We start from the raw sequence: 27,670 nt of genomic DNA, 5'->3' as shown, positions 1-27,670 counted from the left end.
CGGAATTTAGCCTTCTCTAATAAACCTATTATTTGTACTTCTAACGCTCGGTACTTTTACCATGGAGAAAAACTTTCGATGTTACAACAATGACAAAAATACCGAGAATCGAAAACTTCAAAATTTCTGCATGTGCGAATCCAAAGCTCAGAAAGAGTGAAGAAAAGATATAAAGTTTTTTGCTTCAAGTTGTAATTATCTTGTGAGTATTGGTGACTCTTTGTATTTCTTTGATTATTCTACCATATTTACACATTAGACGATTGTGATTGCAACTGAATGCTTCAGTTACTTAACCAGGGTCTACCTGGTCCTACCCAAAATGTCCATTTCCCTACTCTCAACAACTAATTGTAATCCTCCCTAACGGATAAAGTTTAACAATATACATGCCAGCACTGCCAGCAGATCTCTAGAGGAGCTCAGCTTAACCATATATATATAGAAATCCAATGGAAATAGAAGGTATGATAATGCATGACAATGGATCAGTATTACCAAGACCTAGACAAAATCAAAACATTAGTGAAAAAAGTAGAGAGACTTGTCCCCAGATAGTGAAAATGGTGCTGCTGCAAAGTAGAAACAAAGGGAAGCTGCAACACCTCAAGCAGACTACAATAACAAAGCTACACCAAGCTTCCCAGAACAAGAACAGTATAAAGTGTTAATAGAAATTGTAATTGCAGACACTGGGAAAACATTTCCCCCTGATCATGAAGTAGTACAGTCAATCCAGACAACGTTGAAAAATTCAAATTTGAGCTTGGAGTTAAGAAAGAAAGAAAGAACATGTTTTTATATCTACAATGGGTGAATGATTATGAAAATATTTTTTCCATGGTAAAAGTAGGACAGTTCATATAACTGAACTGTCATATAACTAAACTGCCATTTTTTATGTTATTTATGAAAATAATAATTGCTTCTACTGCAAGCTCAAATTTAAGCACTTTTTAAGCTCTTAAAAATGATCAATTTTTCAAAAAATGATGACAGCTCATATAACTGACTTGCCAATAAAATGAACATACCACTTTATGCCTTTTTATGTTCTTTACAAGTATAATAATTGCTTCTACCATAAATTCAAATTGAAGCACTTTTTGAGCTCTTAAAAATGACAAATTTTCAATTAAAGTATAAGTTATTGCTTGTTTTTGATAAAATAATAGTACATTTTTCCAGCACCATCTTTTCTTGGTCATTTTCAGAAAAATAATACTACCTTTTCCTAGTGCTAAAATTATTTATAATAAGGTTGGGTTAGGTTAGGCTAAAAAGTGCTTGAATTTGAGTCTGCAATAGAAGCAATTATTATACTTATAAAGAACATAAAAAGAGCATTGAATTGTATGTTCACTTTGTTGGTAAATTAGTTATATGAACTTTCATAAATTTACCCTTTCCATTAGCACACTCTGCAATATCTCTCTAATAACTAAACAAATCAAACACACAGTAAAAGGAATAATTAAAGGTATCCCTCTAAACCTATCAATAGAGAAAATCAAGGAGAGCTTACAATCCCCTACAACTGTACAAGATGCCATAAGACAGAAAAGATACAATAAAGAATCCAAAAAATTTGAAAGACAGTCTTACAATGTTAATTATATTTCAGGGTAGAACCCTACCACCAAATGTTTGGTGCTTTGGAAGAAAAAGAGAATTAGATCAGTACTATTGCATAGTTCTTCAGTGCCACAAGTGTTGGAAATATGGACACACTCAAAAAGAATGCAGAGCTAAAGAGTCAGTCTGTTTGAGGTGCTCAGAAAAACACTAATTAGACCAGTTCCCATTCAAAACAATAGACCCACCAATTAGACAAAATCATATACATATGCCAATTATGGTGGAAGTCACTCATCAACATCCAACTTATGCCCAGTAAGACAACAAAACCAAGGAATCTTCCAAGTGGCTGAAAAATATCAAATAGGGCTCCATATGGCACAGGTACCCTATAAAAGCTATGTAGAGTTACTAAATAAAAGGAGATTACATAATGATCATTTTAATCAGACCTCACTAGACCAAACTACTGAAAGACTTGTTGCATTGTCAAAAAACAGATTTAGCAGAAAGGTTAGTAATTGGTCTTTTATGCAGTCCATATCTTATGAATTTATCAAGCCTATGCTTACCAGCTCAAATTGAAAAATTCTGCAAATTGGTAAAAGAATTAAATTTAGGGGACTTTAATCAACAAAAGATTTCAAGTGTTTGTCTACTTAATAAAGCTTTATTAGGTAGCCACCATGGCCCTTAAAATACTGTCTTGGAATGCTCAATCTATAGGTAAAGAAAAACGGATATTATTCTAGACCATTGCCAGGAAAATTATATAGATATAATATGTATCCAGGAAACTTGGCTACAACCCCATATAAGAATGAACTTTAGAAACTATAATGCTATCAGGAAAGACAAAATTAATGGCACCAAAGTAGGGGTAATTATTTGTTTAAAAAATAACATTAATTTTACTAGAATTCAGCCAAAAATAGAAGAAAACCATCAATGGAATTTGGAAATTATTGGATGTAAAATGATTCAAGGTAATGATAGTTTTTTTTAAATATATTCAATGTTTACAATGCCAATGGAAGCAATCCCATTGTTGGAGACATAATGAAAAATCTACACAAACTGATCCCAAGTAATGAGGTCCTTATTATATTGGGTGATTTTAACACCCACCATAAAGTATGGTACAAGTGTGATTTGATTAACCTTTCTAGAAGAAGCTTGGAAAAGTTGCTATTGAATACCAATGTATACCTATAACACCTAAAGGACTTCCTATCAGATGTAATCCCTTTTCCCAAGTTGAAACTACAATTGACCTGGTTATGGCCAGCCCTAACATAGCAAGTATAACATCCATTTATAAATATCAACAGCAGACAGGCATCTATATTTCTAAAACTATATAAGGCTCTCTCTCATCAGACCCCATCTTGATTTTGGCATCTGTCTTGCTGGTCTTTCTTATTGACAAGATGTGAGGCTCATTGAAAATGTACAGAGACTAAATGTCATGAAATCACTAACAAGGGCCTCTTGGGACAATAGAGCCAAATTCCAGATTGAGCTTTATAAAAAATATGCTTGATCAAAGCTTGAATATGCTGCAGCAATTTATCAATCAGCTCCACAATCAACCCTTAAAAGATTAGATACAATCCAGAATTCAGCTAAGTGGATTTCCTTTGGTGCAAGGAACACAACACCAATACCATTCCTGCTGTCAGCTGCCTGGAAGACCTTGAAACAAGAAGAAGTACGTCACTATTTAAATATATCAGGAAACTATGGGCGGCTGAAAGAACACATCCAGAAAAACCAAGAATAGTAAAACCAGGTATCTTTATCACAGACAACAGTCAAAAGAAACGTAATCAGAAAAAAATATTTTTGAAAAAGTCATTGAACTCTGCTCTCAATTTGATTACAGTTTAAAAATAACTGATATGCTAAGGGACTGAGGTCCCAGAAATCCTACCATTACCACCTTGGGAACAGAGTCGTCATGATTGTGAATATTTCATTGGTGAAATATCCTGGTTCAATCTTGCAATCAGCTTTAGATTACACATGGCCAACTTATATAGCAACTTTGTTCATATATATACCAATGGATCAAAAATTGGACATGACACACCAGCTGGGGCTGCATTTGTAATCCCTAAGCTGCAAATTATAAATCAATTCAAGTTACCTGTTGAAACATCTGTATTCCAAGCAGAAGTTATTGCTATTAAGAAAGCATTGGAATATATAGGAACCAATCTTCAAAACTATCCTAAGATACTTAATATGTTCAGACTCTAAAGCCTCTATAGATGCCATCAGTAGTGTTAAACAGAAATAGGATGCCCACTATGGAAGTAATTGCTTGTTATTCTATGTTTACATCTGTCTGTAAAAAACACAAAGTAATTCTACAATGGGTGCCAGCTCATGTTGGGATTGATGGTAATGAAAGAGCAGACAGAGCTGCATAGCAGGCCACAAAAATGACAGGCCCCTTTACTAAATTTGATTCCCCTATGGAAGTTAAGATGATTGACAAAGTGAAAAAGAGTCTAGATAAATGTTCTTTTGAGGAAGAATGGAACTTGTCAGGCAACTATTTTGTCACCTATAAAACCACAAGGAGTCGAGAATTAAAAATATATTACAAACTAACAAGAAAAGGGGGAGTTAATATGTTTTGTCTAAGATCTCAACATGCAGGGGTTCAATCCTATCATGAAATATTTTTTCGAGAGGATGAATATTGCACATATTGTAACAATAAAGAGACAACTGCATATGTTCTTCTAGATTGTGATAATTGTCAACATCAAAGACAAAGTTTTGTAAAGTTCCTTACTCAGAATTTCATAAAATGTAATATCAACCTTCTTTGGGAGGAGTGGCTGATGAAAAACTTAACATACAAATTCTTTGACTAGTAATTCAGTTTTTACAAAACTTAGGATCAGACAAGAAGATATAATCTAGTGTGTTATTTAAACTTGGTGGATGATATTTATTAATGTGAGACAAAATTAGTGAAATTTGTAATTATTGATTACCAATTTTAGCTTTGGGAGGCAACTCAGCCTTTCCTTACTACTTTCAACCTTCCAGGATGATGTATTTAGAAACCATTGAATGGGACCTAAGTGACATCTGCTGTCAAGAAAGGTCCGAAATCCTGCTGTTGCTATGAAGCCCAAAAACTTTATGAATCAGGATTAAGCAAAAGTAGAAAGCTCAAAACAATTTCCTTATGCCTCATTTAAACAGTGCATCTATTTCTCAGATTTAGCTTTTATAACAAAGATTGTAAAACGTTGGTGTCCTTTGGAGGGGAAGGGTTGGAGGTAAGAAAACTAATCGAAAATATCTTCCTAGGGGATTGTTGAGGCTATGAATCAATTCCAGATAGTTTTATTCACCTTCCTAAATTTCTTTCCAAGAAAAGCCCTCTTTTAGAATTATACCAAACCATTGAATAGGCTAAAAAATCAAATGGTTTATTTGCTACTATTTTTGCTGTACTCCACAGCTTTCTAAAACTTGCAAAGATGCATTTAGAGCAGAAATTTCCAAAGTGATCAATATTAACCTCTTGGAGTCAAAACAAGTTTCCGAGAGGTCAACATAAACAGCAACTGAGTAGTTTTTTGTGGGGGGGGGTGTCAATAATGTCTGAAAATCAACCTTTATTGTTAAAATATGTTCTTCAGTAGATACTAAATATGTACAGTGTCACATAGAAAAAGTAAATATGACAAAGTAAATCACAATCAGGACAGATGAGGAGCTTAACCAGAAGTTCAACTAAGGATATCAGAAATTCTCATGGCAGCACAACATTGAAACAAACTATTATGAATTTTAAAACATAGCTGAAAAATACCTTACTGTACTGCTTTTCCATCATCATTCCTAGTCAGTAAAAAGCTGTAGTGTGGTTACAAAACATTTTGAGGAAACAAAGAAACCCTTAGAAGATCAACAAACACAGAGATTTTAAGGTTGCTACTCCCCAACATTGAACCTGATGTAGCTAGATTGGTAGAAACCCACCAGGTTCATCCACCACACTGAATTTTTTATTTTCTTGTCTGTAATTTTAATGGTTTTTCAAAAAACTTACTTTATAATGTGCAGCAAGTTTCTATTAATGACATTATCCTGTTTCCTCCCATTTTATCCCCTTTGAATGAAATATATCTGTCCAATTGACCTCAGTTCTTTCACACTGACATGATACCAACAGCGTTTTAAGACTCTAAATTCTAATAAAGAAATATGTCATATTAGATAATGAAAAATAACAGGGAAGTGCATTTTGTAAGACTATATTTGGCACCACTGGGGGATGGAGTATATTATCACAGTAGTTACAATTATATTTGGGGAAAATGTTGACTGGAGCTTCAAACAACACTACTCTTTTTTTATTATAGTGTTTCCTTCAGAAGGAAACCACCCTACCAAGTGGTTTGTTACACTGGATTTGCAATCCTATTTTCTTTAGGCTGGGTGTTCAAATCCTGGTGGCCACTGATTGCTTTGTTTGGGACAGGGTTAGTGTGATTATAAGCTCAGCCAGGGCTGACCCAGCTCCGGATGGGTATCTGGAGGAATCTTGAGGAAAACAAAGGAAACTTTGGATGATTTGTCCCTAACCCTACATAGCAATCCTGGCTGAAGGCAGAGACTCAGGAGATTGGTACCTATGCTATGCATTTGTCTTCATACAAAAAAAAAATGATTAAGCTTCAGAAGAGCGAGTGCACTGCACTGGTACTAAGTTGGATCCTAAATACTTCTTCGGAAAGACATCTTTAAGCTCCTATATCGATTTCATCCCTATTTTAAGGCTTAGAGAATTGCAAAGAAGACAGGAAAAGCTGACGTCTGCTTTTGTTTGACTCTAAGCTGAAGAGCACAATTCTGATAATTCTTATAGGATTATATGCTAAATTTATAGAGTGAAAAGTAGTTGAATAAGTAAAAGAAAAAGTTTAATGTCCTGGGACAATCTGGAAATAATATAGTAACAGAAGAGTAATACCACTCAATTCCCCAATCAATACTCTTTCCACTATGACCAAGCACACCCCCTCCCTAATGGGGGAAATATAGCCCTAGGCTATATGGAAAGCTACAAGAAAATACTATAGCAATAATAAAATTATTGCCTTATAATATATGGAAAGTTTCTATTCATCAGATTTTCATTTTTGTTTTTAAATCATTTTTAAATAATGTTTTAATCCAACTATTCTCACTATTTCACAGTGATATGACAGTAGACTAGGTTAAGGATCAAATGCTCATTAGCAACAAGACCAAGGACAATTCAAAATATAAAAAACAATTGATAAACATATTATTTAGGGCAATATCTGGCACAATTGGGGGGGATGAAGCATAGTTGACATGGTATCAATCCTAAAATTTGGAAAGACTGTTGATTGGGGAACTACTCTTTTGTTATTTTTGTGTTGTCGTCAGAGGAACCCATAGAGTAAGGTGCTATCTTTTTGCTTAAGTATAGGTATCTTCAATGTAACCTACTAAGCTTTAGGAATAGGAAAAAAGTAAGGATTGGAGCTTGAAAACATGCATAATTTAGTTTTATATCCATTCCTGAAAGTTTCATTCACTACATTCAAGTGTTTTCCAAGACAGAAAAAATATTATCGTGTACAATATTTCCAGAGCATTAAATAGCCAATCAAAGGGCATATTACTTCATGAAAATTTCTTTCATTTGTACCTTCCTTTTATTTGAATTTTTGGTGGTCACTGGCTAAAGTATTTTGAATTTTTGCCATTTTCAATAAATTTTTTCCTAATGATCTGCCATTAAAAAAAATAATACTAATAAAAAGATAGCAGTTGAAATTTTGTTTCCAATTGTTTTAATAGCATAACATGTTGAAAAGGACTTTAATAGACTGAACCTTTAAACTAGTTTTAAGGAACCAAGTAAAGTCTATTTACTTTTTTTTATTTAGAGGGTGTTCTCTGTAATGTTTAAGGGATTTAAGCCTGCAATACAGGCTAAGGTAAAGACGCATATGTTTTGTAACTTCTCTTTTTAGAAAAGGAGACAAGCTATAAAATAAAAAAAAAAAAAAATTATGGAATGGATCAACAGCCAACATTAGGACTAGGAAGGCATTTCAATCCTTTACTTCTTCTTTACATGCAAGGTTTGAAATATTCTGTGAAAATTATAGTCCTGACTAGAACAAAAGATAAAATTATAGATCATAGACTTTTTGCACTCTTAGAAAGCAGATGAGATAGGTAACTTAAACTTTCAAAAGTAGATTTAGAGTCTAAATTATTCTCTAGGAAGTATTTTTGATGGTTTTACTTGAATTCATTGCCTGTACAAAGGACACACAATCAAGGAAGGTGTTTTATGCCTTATATCTTGCTATCCTGAATTATTAGGTTTTAAAGAATTTGTCTTAAATTAAAAAAAACATCCCTGTGCATATTGAAACCCTGCTGAAATCACTGGAATGGTGTTTTTAAAGCTTACACTCACATAAAAACAAATTAATCCAAAACTAGGAACAAATTTTTAAGAAGCTTCTCTCACCCATCTCAACTACTTTCCAAGATTGAAAAAAAAAAATCATTTTCTAAAATATTACTGTACCCAATTTTGTCTTCTAGCTTGCTTTGAAGTGACTCTAAACAGAGGAAACTGCTCTATTTAAAGCTTGAAATTAGCATTCAATGGCATTGCTAGGTGGTTTTAACAATGTTTTTTTATAAATTAATTAAAGACAGGGTAACTAATTGCTTTTCTGACTTATTTTCTGAATATTGCTATAGAGTAGTTAATATAGGTGCATAAAAATCTCAAAAGTCAGCCAAAATAACCATTTCCAAAAACCTTGAAAAATCTTGTAGCTGAACTATTTGTTTTTAAATGTTGGAGAAAATAGCATCCAAAAAGTAATTGCTTATCCCTGGGAGTGGTTTAAGAACATCAAAAAAAAATTATGGTGCAGACAGGGAAAACTTATCACCAATCCTGATGTTGCCTTACTTTCCTGGCTCTGATACAATTACTTATTCAGATTGTTTGCCAAATTCAGTTAGTTATTTTATCAATATGTTTCACTAACACATTAAGGTGGCTAAATGGTGTGAATACCCCTTCTCCTTCAATAAACGTTCATTTTTGGTTATTTTAGGTTGAAGTACACTTTACTTCATTTAATTTGAAATTGAACCTTTTTGCATTTAATTGAGGCTTATGTTTATTTTTTTCTGACTCCTAAATCCAAAAAAAATCCTTGTCCAGGCAAAACAAAGCTGCCCAGATTTTTTCATTGTAATATTTGTTAATTTAAGTTTCCTCTTATTACATAAAGGGGTGGATCCAAGTGTTAGTTTTAGGGGTATGTGTACCTTCGCCAGTAAGTTTTACTAAATGCAGGAAGTAGTGGCGGAAAATACCAATGGGGGAGCCCAATTTTCGTTTGTGCCCTTCCCAAACATTAATTCTATATATGCTCCTGGTAAAAAATTCATTTTGACACTGACATGGCTAATAGCCAGATTATGTATGGAATTTAATCAGTATGACTTTTCAACAATTAGTGGTAGGCTAAGATGTATGAATGCCCTCTCGAATAAATGTTATGTGTTGGTTGCTTTAAGTTAATTTACCCTTTCCTTTCGTTTTTCAAATTTAATTTTTTGTTTAATCTGTACTCTTCTGGCTCCTAAACTAGGATAGTAAAGTTCATTTCTTTACCAGGAAAAATACATCTAGGCTACTTGGATTTTACATTTTCTCCTTATATTTGGCTACAGGTAATATTCTGCTTTTTTACTTTATAATACTTACATGCTAAATAGCCCTGAAAAGTACTGCTGATGCTCTCTCACAACAAGTGGAGGTAGAACTTGCTTGCATTTCATAAAAAAGTAAAGCAAGAAGATGGGGAGATAGGAAAATGAAGAGGAGAAGAAGAAGGCAGAGGAAAGAAGCAGATATTGAGAAGTAGGAGAGGGAAAAACAAGAAATAATACAAAGCCAAAAAGAGGACAATTCCAGCCAGTGAAAAAAAGAAGAATAGTATGCAAATATTTTGGTTCAGACCTGCTTAATCATCTTCTTTTCAAATATGGAGTAATCAGTAAAAACTACCGATAAAAGTCCATGTAATTCACCTGTTTTTTAAGTTTTCTATCTCTCTTAGCTTTTTCTCCTAAAAGATAAAATCCTGCCCTTGCGGCTGGTCGTAAATACGGAAATTACTACATGTATCTAGACAGTTCGAAGTTATGATCAAGATATACCAGTAAAATCAAATAAGTGAAAGAGAGGTAAACTTCACTGATTGATTGAGTGAAGATAGGTGAGTATATAAAAAAAATAGTTAAGGAAAACTTGTCCCAAACCCAAAATAATAAATAAAAGATAGTTCACCTGGTGCAAATCCACAATATGCTGAGCCCCTAAATGTTAAGTTGTAACTGAACTTTATTTTTATTTTCAACTAATTATCGATAATTTTTAATTTACAAAGCTTCTGTTCAGATACATTGTAGTAAGGTTGGGTAGTTGGTTTAATTGACAATACTAGATAAAATCAACCAATAAAAGATAAAGAGTATCATTTTTGGTGAGAATTGTCAGGGTAAGTGAAGCTGCAAAGTGATTTTGGGCTTCCATATTCCAATACAAGCCTCAGATTTGAAATCAACAACACCAGAAATCCTTGTGTTTGAAATCAACAACACCAGAAATCCTTGTGTAGCAACTTTTCTAAAAATCCAACTCCATTCTTGCAATATCTACTAAGTATGATTTTATCCTTGATTTGTATGCTGCAATACTATCCTCAAATTCATAATGAATAGATACAAAACCATTAAATACTAACTTTAGTAGAAGCCAAAAACCCGTTGTGTTTTGATCAAATACAAATTTGGTCACACATAACAGTGTGACCAAACCCGTTGCGCTTGGTCTCACTGTAATCTTGATAATTTTGAATGATTTACCATTGGATAATTTCGAGGCAATATCCTAAATAATCCATAAACAATTATGAGCCAACAGAGGTAGATGTCTGCAATCTTTTTTCTGAGATGATGTATTCTAAAATATGTTAAGAACAGCCTCCCATTAGACTTTTTATTATGGATAAGATTATCCATTTTTATATGGATTAGACTTTTTTATGGATAAGAGTCCATAGGACAATAAAGGTTTATTTCGTTTTGTTGAAACATAAAGTTTTATGTTACCAATTAAAAGTGACAAGGGTCGAAACCCCCCCTCCAAACAAGAAATTTCAATAAAAATCACACCATTAGATTCAGCATATCAGAAATCCTACTCTAGAGGTTTCAAGCTCCTCTCTACAAAAATTCATAATTTGAATTTTTTGCCAGAAACTGATGTGTATTTACTTGTTATCTTTTTGTTCTTTTTCCTGGGGTGATACCACAATATTTTGTGGTATCCATTTTATTCAGTACTAGCTGTTGGGGTGGCGCTTCGCGCCACCCCAACACCTAGTTGGTGGGGGCGCTTCGCGCCCCCCAAGCCCCCCCGCGCGCGTAAGTCGTTACGCGCCATTGTAGTTGTGTCCCTATGTCCCACCTGTGAATATAGATATATATATATATATATATGTTTTTAACTACGTAAAACTTGCGAGTATACAACATTCTTTGCTGTCCCATTGTCTGTGCATATAAATAGATTGTTTACCGACTCTTGAAAATGCAACATATAATGGTCAATGGGAAAACAATCCGTATTCAGATCTATACCTCATGATTCTAATGATTGCCCTTGAGCTTTGTTGATGGTGATTGCTAATCTACCATTCCCTGTGTCGCCATCGTCATTTATATATCCCCTTGTGCCCCCCGGCATCCCCTTTGTAGTTTTATCCCTGTGTCCCGGTCGTCATTTGTGTCCCGGTGTTCCAGTCTATGATTTCTCTTTGAGTGTCCCGGGCGTCATTTATATTCCATGTGTCCCGGTGTCTCGGTCGTCATTTATATCCCCCTGTGCCCCCCGGCGTCCCCGTTGTAGTTGTGTCCCGGTCGTCATTTATATTCCCTGTGTCCCGGTCGTCATTTGTATCCCGGTGTCCCGGTCTGTATATACATTCGTTTTTTAGTTTTGTTTTTCTCCTTTATTTTTTTCCTTTTTTATTTTTTTTCTTTTTTAGTTTATTTAGATTTTTTAGTTTTTTTATTAGTTTTTATTTTTTTTTCTTTTTAGTTTTTTTGTAGTTTTTACCTTTTTTTTAGTTTTTTTAGTTTTTTTTACTTATATCCTGGTCGTCATTTATACTCCCTGTGTCCTGGTCGTCATTTGTGTCCCGGTGCTTTGTTGATTGCTAATCGAACATTCCTTTTGTCCCGGTCGCTTTCTCTTTGAGTGTCGTCATTCATATTCCCTATGTGCCGGTGTCCCGGTCGTCATTTGTGTCCCGATGTCCCGGTCTGTAATTTCGTCAGTTGAAAACTTATGATGAAATAAATTTTTAATTTTTTCCCTTTTTTTGTTTTTAGTTTTTTTTATTGGTTTTTACCTTTTTTAGGTTTTTTAGTTTTTTTCTTTTTTCTTTTTAGTTTTTTTTGAAGTTTTTATCTTTTTAGTTTTTTTATTTTTATTTATATTTTTTTAGTTTTCTTTTTCTCCTTTATTTTTCAGTTTTTTCCTTTTTTTAGTTTTTTTTCTTTTTTAGTTCTTTTAGTTTTTACCTTTTTTATTTTTTTTTAGTTTTTTTAGTTTTTTAGCTTTTTTTATTTTTTTTTTATTAGTTTTTAGTTTATTTTATGGTTTTTTCCTTTTTTTAGTTTTTGTCTTTTTTTAGTTTTTTTTTTTAGTTTTTAAGCTTTTTTAGATTTTTTTATTTTGTTTTCTTTTTTTTTTGTAGTTTTTACCTTCTTTAGATTTTTGCTTCTTTTATTTTTTTAGCTTTTTTAGTTTTTTTTCGTTTTTTCTTTTTAGTTTTTTTGTAGTTTTTATCTTTTTTATTTTTTTGTATTTTTATTCATATTTTTTTAGTTTTCTTTTTCTCTTTTATTTTTCAGTCTTTTCCTTTTTTTAGTTTTTTTCTTTTTTAGTTTTTAGTTTTTTTTTTTAGTTTTTTACCTTTTTTTTAGTTTTTTTAGTTTTTTAGATTTTTTAGTTTTTTTATTAGTTTTTAGTTTTTTTTGTAGTTTTTGCCTTTTTTTAGTTTTTTCAGTTTTTTTTAGTTTTTAGTTTTTTACCTATTTTTAGTTTTTTAGCTTTTTTAGTTTTTTTTTCTTTTTAGTTTTTTTTGTAGTTTTTACCTTTTTTAGCTTTTTTTCTTATTTTGTATTAGTGTGAAATAATTCAGACGTCATATGCGGACAAACATGACGTCACCTGATCCATCCACAGATCCACACACAGACAACTTATTTTTATATATATAGATAGTTGAAATGTCCCATGACAATGTCTTTGGGTATGATATGCCCCCCATAGCCCCTGGGGAATGGGCTATAAGCTATGCAATTTGGTCAATGTTCGCATTTAGCATTCGTATATTGTTCACATAGCGTTTCTGTTATGTATGGGATTTTTTCGGCAGGGAGGATTTTCTGTGGAGATGAAAGTTTTCTGGTGGAATTTAACGGGGGGGGGGATTAAACTGTCAAAAACAAGTTTTTTAGCTGAAAGTAAGGAGCAACATTAAAACTTAAAACTAACAGAAATTATAATGTATATGAAGGGGACTGCCCCTTCCTGAAGCCTCGCTCTTTACACTAAATCTTGACTTTTTGTCACAATTGTTTAAGAAGGACTTCTCAAACACAAGGGACGTTGAATTTGAATAAGAAGTACTATTAAAGAACTTTCAGACTTTAGCTTAAGGAGAAGGATTGAGGAGCGTGTAGTCTATACACAGAATAATTTCTGTTCATTGTAAGTTTTAATGTTGCTCCTTACTTTCATTTGAAAAAAATAGTTTTTATTTATTTAATATTTATGAAGGTCCCAGATAAAATATAAAAAACAAAACGATATTTCAGCTCAAGACATGATATTTAACACAAGCTCTAGACATTCTACCCTACTAGATGACTTGCGCAACATAACCAAAATAAGCTAGATATATAAATTGTTACATTTCTCTGTCATTTTTTTGTGAGTAGCTGATTTGGAATGAAAACTGTTCCTGGAATATTTACTTTACACATTAAGAGGATATATTTGATTGTTATTGCTGCTATTATACAGCAGAACAAAAAAAGGAAATGCAAAAGAATCTTTGAAAACAAATATGGGTGTCAAAAATTGAAAAATGCTTTTTGGATTTGATATGTCAAAAAATTGTATGGAAAGAATCAGAATGTGCTTCCTAAAAAGAACATAAACACCATATAAACACATAGATGCAATTGGTAGACCTATACGAAAGTGAGTTGTTGTCTTCTTTTCCTGCCGTTGCAAATTATAACGTTTTCTGTCTAGTACTATTACATAAAATGATGCGATCATACAACTGAAAATAATGACAGACATTAAATAGTGTGCCTTTCTGTTTAATTTATCTTCACAGTTTTGTATTTGGCCGGTGCACAAACAGTAGGTTCTATAATTTTCGACTTTGGGTCTACTTATCAAGTAAGATAGTGTCATAGATAAGGCCATACTAAAAATAACTAGGAATGCCAGTCTATTCCTTTTTTGCAAGTGAAATTTCGTAATTACGCTTGTTATCAAAAGTTCACCATAGATTAAAAACATAAGCATCTCCCCCATTTGCGACAAAAAAGCTGTAATTTCACAGTTTTTCTGCGTAATTCCAATAAAATAGGCTGTGTTAAACAATAAATTCAAAAGTGTTGACAAAGCTAGTTGTATAAGCAGATGTTTTTTAAGCTTTTTATTGACTTCTGCTTTCAGGAGAAGTAAAATGGCTCTGTATATTGCAATCCATCCGACTAAGGTCATTATACTTGTCACTACAATTATTTCCCAAAACATACTAGACAGCCTTCGAGCTTCTTATTAAGACTGTCTGATTTTAAAGTGAACAACAGGGTAATTCCCCAAATGAGTCAGAAATCTCAGCTTTGTTATTGCTCAGTTTATTAGGAATGATTTATTCTAGTTCCTAAGCAACGAAATTTTATATGTGGGTTTGACAACTCCTTTATGTGATTTAGTTTTATGAATTCTTCTTTCTTTAGGAAGTAAATTGCTTTGTGACATGTCATTATGTTTCTTTCAGGTTTCCTAGATACTAAAAAACTGTCTCATTATAACAAAAAGAATACCACATACGTCTTGAAGGATTTAGGTCTAACTGTAGAAATACAGTATTTATTTACAAAATCGAAATAATACACTATTAGTTGTTTGCTTTAGAGGCGTCTTTATTCTAAACTAGTTTCAGTCGATCTTTTTTTAACTAGAAAAAAGTCTAGCTGAACATTTTTTGTCCAATTTCTCTATTTGCTTTGGCTGCTTCTTCCTTGAACAAAGTTTTATAATTTTAATTGATTTTCCAAAACAATGCCTGAAAATATTAATGCTTCCTTATTATTAAATAAAAAGTATTAAAAATATTTGCTGTGAAATCCAAAATATTTTCTCTTGGAAGATTGTAATTTCTTCCTTGAAGTGAAATTCAATTATCATTAGAGAAAAAAAAATGTTGTGTCAACCCCAGGATGTGTCACAAGAGCTATTTAGCATGGTTCCAGCAATAGTAAAGAGCAAAACATGACCCATACTAACTATAATATTTTTAAAATGGGTTTTACAGAAACGGTATTGTGACAAATATTTTCTAATTGTAATTAGTCTGGAATCAAAAAAGAGCTTGTAACCCCCCTAAAACGGGACATCAAATCAAAGTAGAGAGTACACAATGAAGTTGCTGCTGTTGAAAACCCTTAACTGGAGATTTACAGTCCCCCACCTTGAAAAACAAGGAAATAACATTTTTGCATGGGTGGCCGTGATGTCTTCTTTTTTAAATGAGGGTAATCGCATTGAACTAAAGGTCTTAGAATACTAGGAGAGGGCTTAATTGAGCAAAATTCAAATATCTAGTAATCTTTAATGAAAAATAAATCGCGCCACAACTAAGCGCCGTGTCGGCCACTTTGTGCTGCATAACATCAGTTTTGGCCAAAATAGGACCAGAGGTAAAAGACTGCAAATTCTGAGCCGATAGATTGGTCATGGTAGAAAACCCTTAAATGTAGGTTAAAACACCCTCTCCCTCTCGTAAAACCGAGGAAAATTGCATTTTAGCACGACTGTTCCGTCTGCCTTTTTCTTCCCTTTTTCCGTCTACCTTTTTTGCAATCGATGATTGTACCAAACCAGAGGTGATAGATTTTTGCGATAAGACTCAGCTGAATAGAATTCAGTTCCAGCGCCATTTTTGAGTCATTAAGGTGTCGCACCATCAGAGCCGTTTAAAGGATAGGAAGCGACCGAGGCAGTTGCCCCGGGTACCGTGGCTGGAAGAGGAGTGTTTTTGGGGCTATTGTCCTCTTTGAAAAAATTTCACTTTTATTCGGCTTCTTTTGGTTATATTTGAGTCTGGAGGAGGGGGGGGGGCTGTCATGAATTTTTCCCCGGGCACCACCAAATCTAGGAACGACTGTGCGCACCATAACAAAGTGCCATTTTCTGCCATAAAGCAACAATTATGGCCAAGCAGGTCCAAATTATGGCCAAGGTGGGTGATAACGTTAAGATAAATTGATCGAAAACCATTTAAAAGCTATGGGGAAGTTCAAACTTCCCTAAGCTGTTTTTCTGGCATCATAAAAAAAATAGTTTGTTAATAGTTTAATAACAATTGCGTTTTTATGAGATAAAAAAGAAAGAATAATTTCTTAGGTAATTTATAAAATAAGCATAGTCAATGCTGGATTAAATTATTTGAGAAGTTGAAGTGGAAAAACTCAAAAATAGATAATGCTGTTAAGTAAGATGACTATTTTCTATGCAACAAAGGTCGATAGAGAATCCTTGACTGCTGATATTTCTTAGCTAGTACATTCTTTTGCTCATTTCCTACAGGAATAGGTTAGCCTAGTTGGCTATGCTGAATTTTTTTTAAATTAATTCGAAGGTTTTTCACTTTTATTTGAAATATATATATATATATATATATATATATATATATATATATATATATATATATATATATATATACATGTATATATATAGAACCAGGAGACCGGAAGCTTTGCTGCCACTTCCCAGCACGGCTACGCAGCAGGCTTATACATATTGATTCTCATTAGTCCCCGAAGACGCATCGAGATAAAATTCGGCAGTGACGGACACAGTTGGTGGCGGCGTGCCAAAATGATCGATGGCGCTTCGTCAATTTATCGGCACTTTTTCTATTGTTAGAATTTTTCTGGGTGCTTTTAAAAAGTTTTGAAAACTAAATTAGTATCAGTTTTTACCAGAATTCGGGCATCATTCCTTATCAGCTTCATTACCATGACTGAACCTTTTTAATAAGGACGAGATGTCAGTTTTAACTTCTCCCTAATGTTCTTTTAAAGTCCAAAATGATTGACAATGAGACCTTAAACTGCGTGATAATTGAATTAATCCGACAAAAAAAGGGTATTCAAATTTAATTTAAATTTGACTCTTAACTTAAATTACAATAAATTTACTTGCACCATGTCTGCATTTACTTGCACCACCTCAAGGGAATCTGATGTGTATATCTTACATAGAGCACTTAGCAGTAACAACTATTCCTGCACCGCTGAAAACCCTTTCTCAGTGGGGTTTTCCTCATTTTCGTCTTATTCTGCATCATTGCTCTGACACATAATCTGATGAATCAGCCTTCTTTTTTCTTGATGTATGATCATGAGGAAATTTTGATTTGCTGCTCTTTTGAGAAAACCCACTAGCTATATTCACACAACTAGTCGGGGTAGGTGATCTACTGACAGCACCAGAGATTACGGCCTCCTCTTTAGCCTTTTCATCCTTGTACAAACGATTTTCTATTGCACTAGCATACTCATTGCAAGTTGAAGAGGAGGGACCTGTTGATTGGACAAATTCGGTTCACAGGAGATGTGATAGAGTACCTTATGTCAGTCTAACACTAGAGTCTTGACCATTTTGAACAAGAATTCTCTTCTTGTCAGTGGACCATCAAAAGGCTCAGATGCTCATCGATTTCATTTTTCTTGAATGTTTCGAAGTCCAAAAGTGCAGCTGACACCATGAAACCATCCCTCGGGAAGCGAAAGTCAAACTTATTTTTTGTCTTTTCTTTCAGAAACAAAATACAGCAACTATTATTTGGTTGTTCCTCAATTTGACCTAGAATAGGTCTCAGAGACTTTAGCCCCTTTGCTAAACATCCCTGATTTAATTTTGCGAGTCGTGGGAGGGTGACGCTCAGTAATTACGATGTAAATTAAAGGCAAAATGTATTTTTGCCCATTCAAAATATATGGGTCAGGATATATCAGCCCTTTATATGCTTCCATGTACTATATAAAAAAGAAAACATTTTGGATGGAGGGGGGTATTGCTTATACAATTTTTCTGCCTTTTGTAGTCTAGCTGCCTTTTTGCATATGATTTAACATTTTTAAAATAAGGCATTCGAGGAATATCAGGGCTAATCGAAACTCATTTTCACTAGATAATATTACATTGTACCGAAGAGAACAGAAACAAGTTAATGATAATGTAAGGTCAATAGTAGAAGGGTAGATTCAGAATATATATATATAAATATTTATAATGTTGTTGGTTTTATTTTAGAGATTTATAATCATAGAAATACAACACTCTATTTATACAGCTGAGATAATACACTAAGAGGTAGTTTCTTGAGAGGCGTCTTTATTCTGAACTAGTTTCACAGGATTTCGTAGTCTAATTCGAGTGTTTTCAACATCTTCAATTAAGCTCTTTCCAATGAGGGACCTGAAATAATTCCATAGCATTCAAGCCAAACATAGTAACTGAACAAAATTCACATTATTTCTGTTTTGCAATGATTTCTACTTAACTTTCATACGATAAAATGAACCTTAGGTTTCAAAAGAACATTAAAAAACAAACGAACATCCAAAATGTGCGCATTGTCTAGATTGAAAAATTTCAGTTATGTAGCGTAGATCTCCTTCGTCTAAAAAATTAAATAACAATACCTGAAATTAGCAAATTTACCAAATTTTACCAAAAACACTTGTGGATACAGTGCGTCCATGCATAATTTCTCGAGTTGAACAATGTTCAACTTTTAAATATAACACTGGTTATTGACTAATCAAATTTAAGCGACAATTTTTTTAAATCGACAAAGATGGAATTTTCGAACAGCAATTTTCATAAAATGAATCTGAAAAAAAACACGTACGATTTCATAGGCTTTCTTTTATCAACAAGTGTAAGTTTGGTGTTGCTAAGGCATAAAATAAATGGATAAGTACCCCAGTTTCATGTCAACCGTGAATACGGATATATAATCGGAGCATTGAATGTAGGAGAGGCACGGTCAGAGCATTAATGCCAGGTTGTGTTGATTTCTACCAATTGGGCCTGTCAAACTTGGGCCTTGGCCACCGGATAAAGAAAATGCATGTCAAAAATTTACGTTTTAATTTATGGCCACTGACCATGCAGATTATGAAAAATACATTGGTTAACTTAAAAATTTTCAATCGCAACAAGTGAAAATCAGATGAATTTGACATGGCTGTAAGTACAAATTCGTGTACACCTGAAACAAACAGTCCCACAGCCATTGTCTATGGCAGTCCTACAGTCTACGGCAGGGATATCAAGCACAATTCTTCATAAAATGTAGATGGCACTCAATCAAATAGAAAAAAAGTACATCGAAAATAGTTGTACCGAAGAATAAGATCCCCTTTGAGTTAAAATACGAGCAGAATTGTTCTTATGGACAATAACCGTCTGCTAAAGGCTCTAATCAATACAGTTTTAGCTTGAAATTGTCAAGTTAGCTCGTCGAAATTTCAAATTTTTGATCATGGCCTCTCGTTCAAGCGCTTACAACCTTTTCTGAGTTGGTACAATTTTGGATCTTATAGAACGACACTTGCAGTTATATTTTGGAACATTATTTTTTCCCTTAGAGGACACAATTGAAGCAATCTTGCTCTAAACAATTTTAAATGTCGATCATTTAAAAGAAAATGACAACTTGAAATCCTTTTTTGAAAAGGACATATTACAGTATTTAAGAAAACAAACAATAATCTATTCAATCGATTCAGATTATGAGCTCATGCGAGTTTTCCGAAAAGTTCAGCGCTAAATTTCTGTTTGAAAATATAATTTGAGATCCAAATGTTGCCTTTATTCGTTACTAATAGCCCTTTGTTTTATTTTTAGGCATGCGTGAAATGGATTTGATATCAAAACACTTGCATTTTAGCCATTACGTAAAACTTTCGTCATATGTGGAATCTCTTCGACCATGGTCCTTCAGTGCCTCCCTTATACCAGTTCTTCTAGGAATTGCAATAGCATACAAAAGTACTGGAGCATTTAGTATCGTAGCTCTATTGCTAACAGGTCTTTGTGCTATATCAGTTCACGGAGCGGGAAACATAGTAAACACATATTTTGACTATATTAAAGGAATTGATAGCAAAAAGAGTGATGACAGAACATTGGTAGATCAAATACTATCAATCGATGAAATTGTAGCCCTTGGGGCTTTCCTATATGGGTGTGGCTGCATCGGATTCGTCCTTCTTACAGCTTTGTCCCCAGCTAAGGTGGTTCATTTGGCTTTAGTATATTTTGGAGGTTTATCAAGTTCCTTCTTATATACAGGCGGTATAGGACTCAAATACATAGCGCTTGGGGATGTACTCATACTTATCATATTTGGACCCGTGACAGTCTTATTTTCATATTTGGCACAAGTAGGTCAAATAGAGCTTGCCACCATTTATTATGCCATACCACTGGCTTTAAATACCGAAGCAATACTACATAGTAACAACACGAGAGATGTCAAGACTGATTCAAAAGCAGGTATAGTCACTTTGGCTATATTAATTGGTCCTGGTGCTTCGATCCTTCTATTTGCTCTGCTATTATTTATTCCCTATATTATATTTATGGTTGTGAGTGTGCATACGTGTCGTTGGTTCTTGCTACCTGTGCTTACAATGCCATATGCTTTCAAATTAGAACGCGAGTTCCGTCAAGTGAGTATGCAAGATATACCTCAGAAAACAGCAAAATTAAATTTTATTTTCGGAATTTTGTATGTCTTAGCCATTCTCATGTCTGATAAGTCTGTACTACCCTTTTTGTGATTAAAATATTTAGTTTGTTCGTATTGGTGATCAACTCAGTAATGATGCAACAGTGACAAAATTGTTTCCAATTCTGATCCGTATAACAGTCTATATTCCGACTCTTAGCCAAATACAGCTATCCATATCAACAATACATCTAATCTGGATTTATGCCAGCACTGAAGGGTGGCATAAATTCAACCCCCTAATGAAGTGTAACCTTTGGACGTTTTATATAATCACTCCCATCTTTATTTTAAAACCGTACGTCTAGTTTTTTATTGTGTTTGCGTTTCTTATTTTTACATCGAGGAAAATACTTCATCTTTTTACCAGAAAATATATATACAACCAAATATTGAATTTTTTCCTCATATTTGGAAACAGTTTAAACTTCCTTTAGATCCATTTCAATACATAGACCTGGGTCCCTAATAGAATTTAAAGACACTGCGAATTCTCTATACAGGCCATTGGGGGCAGCAATATGGAAAAACATCTGTCACAGCTAATTAAAAATCGTGAGAGACCGAAATTTGGGAAGGGAATAGGATTTAGAAAGAGAAAAAACGGAGGCTGGCAAGCAAGAGGAAAATGGAAGGAGATTGAAAATAGGAGGGACAGCAAACCATCCAAATGACAGAAACTAGTCAAAGGAAAACATGAAAAGAACGATTTAGATCAACAGAACCTGAAATAAAAGTTATAGACACAAAGTGATTATATCCATATTGAGCACAAATATAACCAAGTGGTCACAATTAAAGCGGTGACTCTGACCCTGAAATGCCCTAGAAGCAGCAACGTTAGTGGGAACTTGATACAATTGCCAATAGCTAGTTGGGATTGGAATCCTGTTAATAGATTATTATTCATTATGCCTATTTTTTCAAGCGGCAAATTACAATAAAAACAAACCAATGTAAAACATGGTTTTAAGGTCTGGTCATATATGAGCATATGTCAACTTAATGTAAAGATCTAACGAAAAAGCAGATTGATTTTTATCTATTTTATTTCCAAATGATTATGCGCAGCAACCTATGCACGGGGCTCTCTCGAGCCTGGACCCGATTTTATTATTGCTTGAAAAAAGAAAATTCTACAACAACCAAATAGTAAAAGATTGTTGATTTTAAATACATCTCGTTAAAATAAACCCGTGTATTTTTCTTCTTTTTTTTTACCGGACCCATTTCGAACTTCTTATATCGCTTATGGGAATATCCCATTGAATTATATAATATTTTTTTCGTGCCAACTTTTCATTTGTGAACAGCAGGAATTTTCTGATTGATTTACTATTTTATAGGGTTGTGACGAATTCGTCCTCTTCGAAATAGGTTTATTTTTGTATGTTGCGTTTATATAGATGTTTTTACATACATTAAGTTCAACAAAATTCTATCAAATAATGAAAAAATAGACATGACAGACACATTTTTTTTATTATTTATTTTTTTATTACAAAAGTCTTTCATTACCAATTTTTACCTCATTTGGAAAGTGAAAGGAACCAAGTGTTCATGTGTAAGTAAATTATGTAAACTTCAAAGACCTGTCAAAAGTCCAAGTAAGGGTATATTTACATAATAGGTAAAATATTTATTCACTTTCTTTATGTTTCCTTATGTTAAAATAGGATGGTAGAATCGGAGAAAAAATATCAGATAACCAATTCAACAGGCGATTCTCTTAAGCGATATAAGACGTTAAAAAGGGATCTAAAAAAAAGAAACTACACATTAACAGATAAACTACAAATCTTCGTTGTAGAATTATAAAAAAAAATTCTCCAAATAATAATAGTTTTGCTGCAAATAAAGATGGCCGCCTACGGTCCTCTTAACACACATCTATGTCATGTTTTAGAAATTTGCCAATTTTATCCCGCTGAGCAGTGTATTGGCACTAGAAGAACGTTGCTCTTTTGTAATGTAAAAACTCCAAAAAATTCCTATGGTAAACGAACAAAATTCTGCAACTGCCAATAGATAACGAAGATACAGAACAATAGTTTACCCACATTTTTCAGCTATAACTGTCTCAAAATCGTAATTGTTAGCAATCTTGCGTAGTTTAAGGTTGATTTGTATAAATCTGCACATCATGGGTTGGAAATGAATTTATTCATAAATTCAAATAAGCAAGAATACTGCTTGCTATCGTCGTTTCCTGAAAAACTGACTTGTTGATGCAAGAAAAAAAGTGATATCCATGGAAACCAAGATTTTGAAAATTTGAAAAAAATATATATAGCTACTGGTACCAAATAGTACATTTTAAGTACAGTTGGTTTTGAAGCTAGGATCGATCTCTGGTACCGTACCGGTCAAGCGGAGATTAATCCACTGTGCTTTTTACAGCTCGTAAAAAGCGCTGTTTACTCGGCTAAGACAATCTGCGATTTAGAAGCTATGTGCATTTTAAATGTGACATTCAAGGGGAAAACTGTGCAAATAAACAAAAACCAAGGTTTTGCACAGCAACGAAATTTTTTTCCGGTTCACAATAATGATTGAATAAATAAAAAATATTTCCTCAAATGAAAGCAAAGAGCAAAATTAGCACAAGTTATTTCATGTGCTGGGAAGACTGCCCCCTCTTCATCCCCCGCTCTTTGCGCTTAAGTTTTATAGCGCTTTTCTGAAATCATTTATGAGTCCAAGAAATACGTAACCGATCGCCTTTTAGAAAAATCGGTAAACACTTCCATTCTTGAAATATCGGGAAAAATACATTTTAATATGTTGTAATTGCCCATGTGCCTGGGAGGTCGGTCTTGAAAGCATTAAGGACAAAAAGCCAAACTCGTTTAAAGAACGCGGGGTTGACAGGATTTATTCCCCTATGTACGGAATAATGTTTGTTCCTTTTAAATTACAATGTTGCTCATTGCTTTCATTGGAAGAAATTTCAGTAGCAATGTTATAGCACTTCTACTTCATGCAGCCGAAACCTGGCACCTGAACCAGGAACAAAAGAAAGAATACTCGCTGTCGAAAACTCATGTCTAAGAAAAATCCTTAATATCCACTTAGAGAGGATAACTAATCAATCCAGCCGTTATAAGACGGTCAGCATCTTGTGAGAGATGCCATAAGAGATCACAGATAGGGATACCTTGGCCAAGGACAATCTCCGAATACCAATGCAGCACTCCACTGGCTTCCAATAGGTATAAACCACAGAGGAAGGACCAGAAACCCCTTTTGACGAACGTACCAGACCGACCTACGTAACCTGCACACGTCATGTGTAGGATAAGACAATTGGGAATATTAGCGGCTCCTTCTTGATGCTGTAGGATTCTCTGAAGGAACAGATGGATCTAACATCCAAGTCAATCCTGGGCTAACCCAAATGTGAAGAGCTACCGCTCCCTCGAACTTAACTCTTTCAAAATATAAATTTTAAAGAACAATGCATCAAGAGAAAACATCGTTTATTGTATTTGCTTTTCGAAATAAAGTATAATTACCCAAAATGAACCTTTTTTTCCACACTGAGAGGGAAGCTTTCACCCCTTCAGTGCTCATACTGCACTCTTTATACTTAATTAGTTCATTCAGATTGATTAGTTCATATATATATATATATATATATATATATATATATATATATATATATATATATATATATATATATATATATATATATATATATATATATATATATATATATATATATATATATATATATATATATATATATATATATATATATATATATATATATAGTCATTTGAATACTGAATTAATTCTTCTGAGGCAACTCTCATAAAATTTTTTTGAAAACAGGAACCTAAAACGATTTTTTGGGCCTTCGGTTCGCCTCTCCCTGTAAAAGAATTCATTCACCAACATTGCAATAGATCACTTGCAACTACGAGACTCATTATTTTTAGAGACTATATTTATGTTAAGGAATGAATGAAATGCTGCAAGCCATTACGGCCTCTGAGACTGGGAGCCAGTTGATACTGTTCGTAATAATGAAGGAGTGCCGACAAAACCCCGTTTTTAACTTTGGAAAGATAGCTTCATGGTAGCCTCAACTATCAAGATCTGAAGGTAACTAGCCCAAATTACTCCAATTGAAAATTAACACTCCCCTATCTTGATCAGAAGATAAGGGAGAAAATAAAGTTTTGTAATATACAAATAAACCTACAGTGTATTTTCGCAAGCCTCGAAAAAACAGAGCTACTGGACATTCCCACAATCAAAACTACTGTCTCGGCCCCCTAGAGGGATGTGACCAATCAAATAAACAGCTTTAACTTTAAAGATGTGGTGATCAGAGGAAGCCATAAAAGAAATCCAAATGTTTATCTTTTTGTAAGTCGTGCAATCCGGAGTAGAGACGAGTCATACCTTTTCAAGTAACAAGACAGGGATATATAATTACTTAAACAAACCATCCTACCATTTGGGCTTCCGGAGTCATTATATTAGACAAAACAAACTGGATCAAATAGTATATGATACGACGAAAGAATGAAAATATTATAAACTTGGACTGCAAGAAGTTATTTACTAAAGGAGAAAACCATTAAAAATGAAAAGAAGAAATGTTAAAACTACTTTGATTTATCCATTAAATTATCCATTTTTCCATTCAATTAAATCCATATTAAACAAATGGCCCGTTTGCCGATCACCTACTAGAAACTATTAGTCGTTGTAAAATGCTATTAAATATATACCACGATTTATTGAAACAATGGAAAGTACATATACACTTTGGAAAGTACATATTTTCACTTTGGAATGGGTGTACTGTTTACCTTGCAGTCACTCCGAATATTTAATGAGTTATCACCCTTAACAAGACACAGCTTCAATTTGGATATAATTTTTAATTTATAAACAAGATTTACTTACTTATTCTCAACTGTTATGGAGTCTATATCTTTAGTTATTCCTTTTCCAGCAATCCACTTTTCCATGCCATTCCAAGCTATCATAATACCATTGTCGGTGCAAAGTTTTGGGGGTGGACAGAACAATTCATAGTCGTACTTGTTACAAACTTGTCGAACTGCATCTCGGATAAACTCATTGCAAGCTACTCCACCAGATAAAACCTTGAAAATAGTTTATAAGGAAATAGTTTGTTCTTGTCATTTTTGCCCACCACAATCTTTAATACCAAAATCAACATTTAGTGGAAGAAATAGGCACTTCCGTATAGTATAATTGGTCTCAGTAAAAAAAGAAAAAAAAAAAAAAAGATTTCGTCACCAAAAAAGAGATTATATAGCTTGTATTGGAATCATCGTAATTTTCCAGAATACATAACTAGCGTCGTTAAACAAGTATTTCTACTAAGAAGCGCATCGCACGTTGCTGCAGTCTCCGAGAGGAAATTCAAAGAAGCTCACATAATCAATTTAGTGATAACATAATACTTACTTTTTTTCATATTATAAACATCGTGAAGTATCGTTATAATTTTATTTACTTATTTAAGCGCATGTGGACACGAAGTTTTTTTTGATGACACAGTTTTTTTTACCTGCTAATACAGCATGTGCATACAAAGGTATGTTGACAATATGACACATTGAATAGATCTTTCGGTTGCCATGATGCCCTTTCTAGTATCCAGAAATTGGTTTTCAAAACATTCAGCAGATGCACCATTTGTAACTGATCATGCCTATTGGTTTTTAGGGTAATTTTTTTGACACGTCGCCATAAAAGTTATGATTTGATACATATCTTACGTTCATCAGCCGGCATAGAATGGGGTAAAACTGGCAGAATTTGTCAAAACGAACCAAACAAGAAAACGGCACCTGTAATGAAGGACTGCACTTCCAATACTCTGTTCTAATCCACTGAGCATTACTCCAGTTTGATGAAGTACCCATAGAATTTTGTCCCATATGGAGTTTTCGGCAATACTGTATGTTGACGTCCCGGTTTTAGTTTATATATTTTAAATATGTATAGCATATTTTGAACCTCATCTCTATTAAAATTACTACTATTACTGTTTCTAGCGCATCGGTATTTCCTAGGCAGAGACTACCTTCTTTTAAAATTTCAGCCCGATTTGAGGCAAAAATTACTACACCTACGCCTCCCCCACTCTGTGCCCCTCACCAACCTTACCCCCAAACGTAAATTCGAAGTCTCCATGTCAGAAAAGTACGTCCCGGAAAGATTTGAGTCAAGCAGCCCTGATGCTGATGATGAGATATAACGCTTTTAAACATAAATGGTACTAACCGGTGTCAAAGATAAATATTGCGTTCTTGTTTCTCAGTGTGTGGAGGTAATGCAGCTTTGTGGCCTAAACCTCAACTCAGTTAGTGAGTCTGAACATATTATCAATATTCTCAACGTATACTGTAGGAAATATATTCCGAAAAACATGATGATTGGTCCATTACTTTTATTTTAGTATACGTTTTTCAGAGTTTATGGCCCATTTAGGGCACCATTCCCTTCATTATTTGTTTCATTTTTTTGTATACATATCTCCTTTGTGGAGATTACCTCATATTAAAATTTCAGTTCGATGGGAGAAAAAAAATGCCAAGCCTTAAGACTCTTGTTCCTGGGCCCTCTCCCACAAAACATGCAAATTTAAAGTTCCCATAACCCAAGAAAAATATCCTTGGAAGATTCAAGACGATAAGTCCAGTAACTACAATCCTCCTGCCAAACCGAAATTTTTTTTAATGGTATTTAGCTGAAACTTAAAGGAAATAATGAGATAAATGTTGAACTAAATCAAAGGACAATATGTGCATTTTGGTTATCAAAAGGGCGTATCTGCAATATCTTAGGAACGGCTAAGGGCATTAACT

General features: G+C 33.7%; 2 protein-coding genes across 7 annotated transcripts in view; one reads left to right on the top strand and one right to left on the bottom strand.

Annotated features, from left to right (window-relative positions):
• Positions 1-93: 93 nt before the first annotated feature.
• On the top strand, positions 94-20,886 carry LOC136027190 (ubiA prenyltransferase domain-containing protein 1 homolog). Of its 4 annotated transcripts, none has more exons than XM_065704206.1 (3): positions 94-202; positions 6,044-6,238; positions 19,928-20,886. In XM_065704206.1, exon 3 carries the CDS (start codon positions 19,930-19,932, stop codon positions 20,863-20,865), a length of 936 nt encoding a protein of 311 aa, XP_065560278.1. In that variant the 5' UTR covers positions 94-202; positions 6,044-6,238; positions 19,928-19,929; the 3' UTR covers positions 20,866-20,886. The 4 variants fall into 4 exon arrangements, with proteins under 4 accessions (XP_065560278.1, XP_065560277.1, XP_065560279.1 ...); XM_065704207.1 differs by lacking the exon at positions 6,044-6,238 and adding an exon at positions 9,403-9,708 and having other exon boundaries at positions 121-202; XM_065704205.1 differs by lacking the exon at positions 6,044-6,238 and having other exon boundaries at positions 103-202.
• LOC136027188 (tRNA N6-adenosine threonylcarbamoyltransferase, mitochondrial-like) overlaps positions 18,293-27,670 on the bottom strand; it is a 373,253-nt gene continuing 363,875 nt past the window's right edge. For all 3 annotated transcript variants that reach the window (XM_065704201.1, XM_065704198.1, XM_065704199.1), the window contains exons 9-10: positions 25,734-25,936; positions 18,293-18,490 (exon numbers count right to left, since the gene is read on the bottom strand). In XM_065704201.1, coding sequence (XP_065560273.1) covers positions 18,379-18,490; positions 25,734-25,936 — 315 coding nt within the window. In that variant the 3' untranslated portion in view covers positions 18,293-18,378. The remainder of the gene's footprint in view (positions 18,491-25,733; positions 25,937-27,670) is intronic.

Source organism: Artemia franciscana, chromosome 5 (genome assembly GCF_032884065.1).
Source record: "Artemia franciscana chromosome 5, ASM3288406v1, whole genome shotgun sequence".
Classification (NCBI taxonomy): domain Eukaryota; kingdom Metazoa; phylum Arthropoda; class Branchiopoda; order Anostraca; family Artemiidae; genus Artemia; species Artemia franciscana.
The sequence above is the reverse complement of the archived record's forward strand: the minus strand, read 5'-3'. Positions and strand labels throughout refer to the sequence as shown.

Coding starts and splice junctions, on each gene's coding strand:
- LOC136027190 (XM_065704204.1), top strand. CDS start 7,664: ATGGATCAACAGCCAACATTAGGACTAGGAAGGCATTTCAATCCTTTA. Junction 7,731..19,927: donor ACTTCTTCTTTACATGCAAG/GTTTGAAATATT, acceptor TTTTATTTTTAG/GCATGCGTGAAATGGATTTG.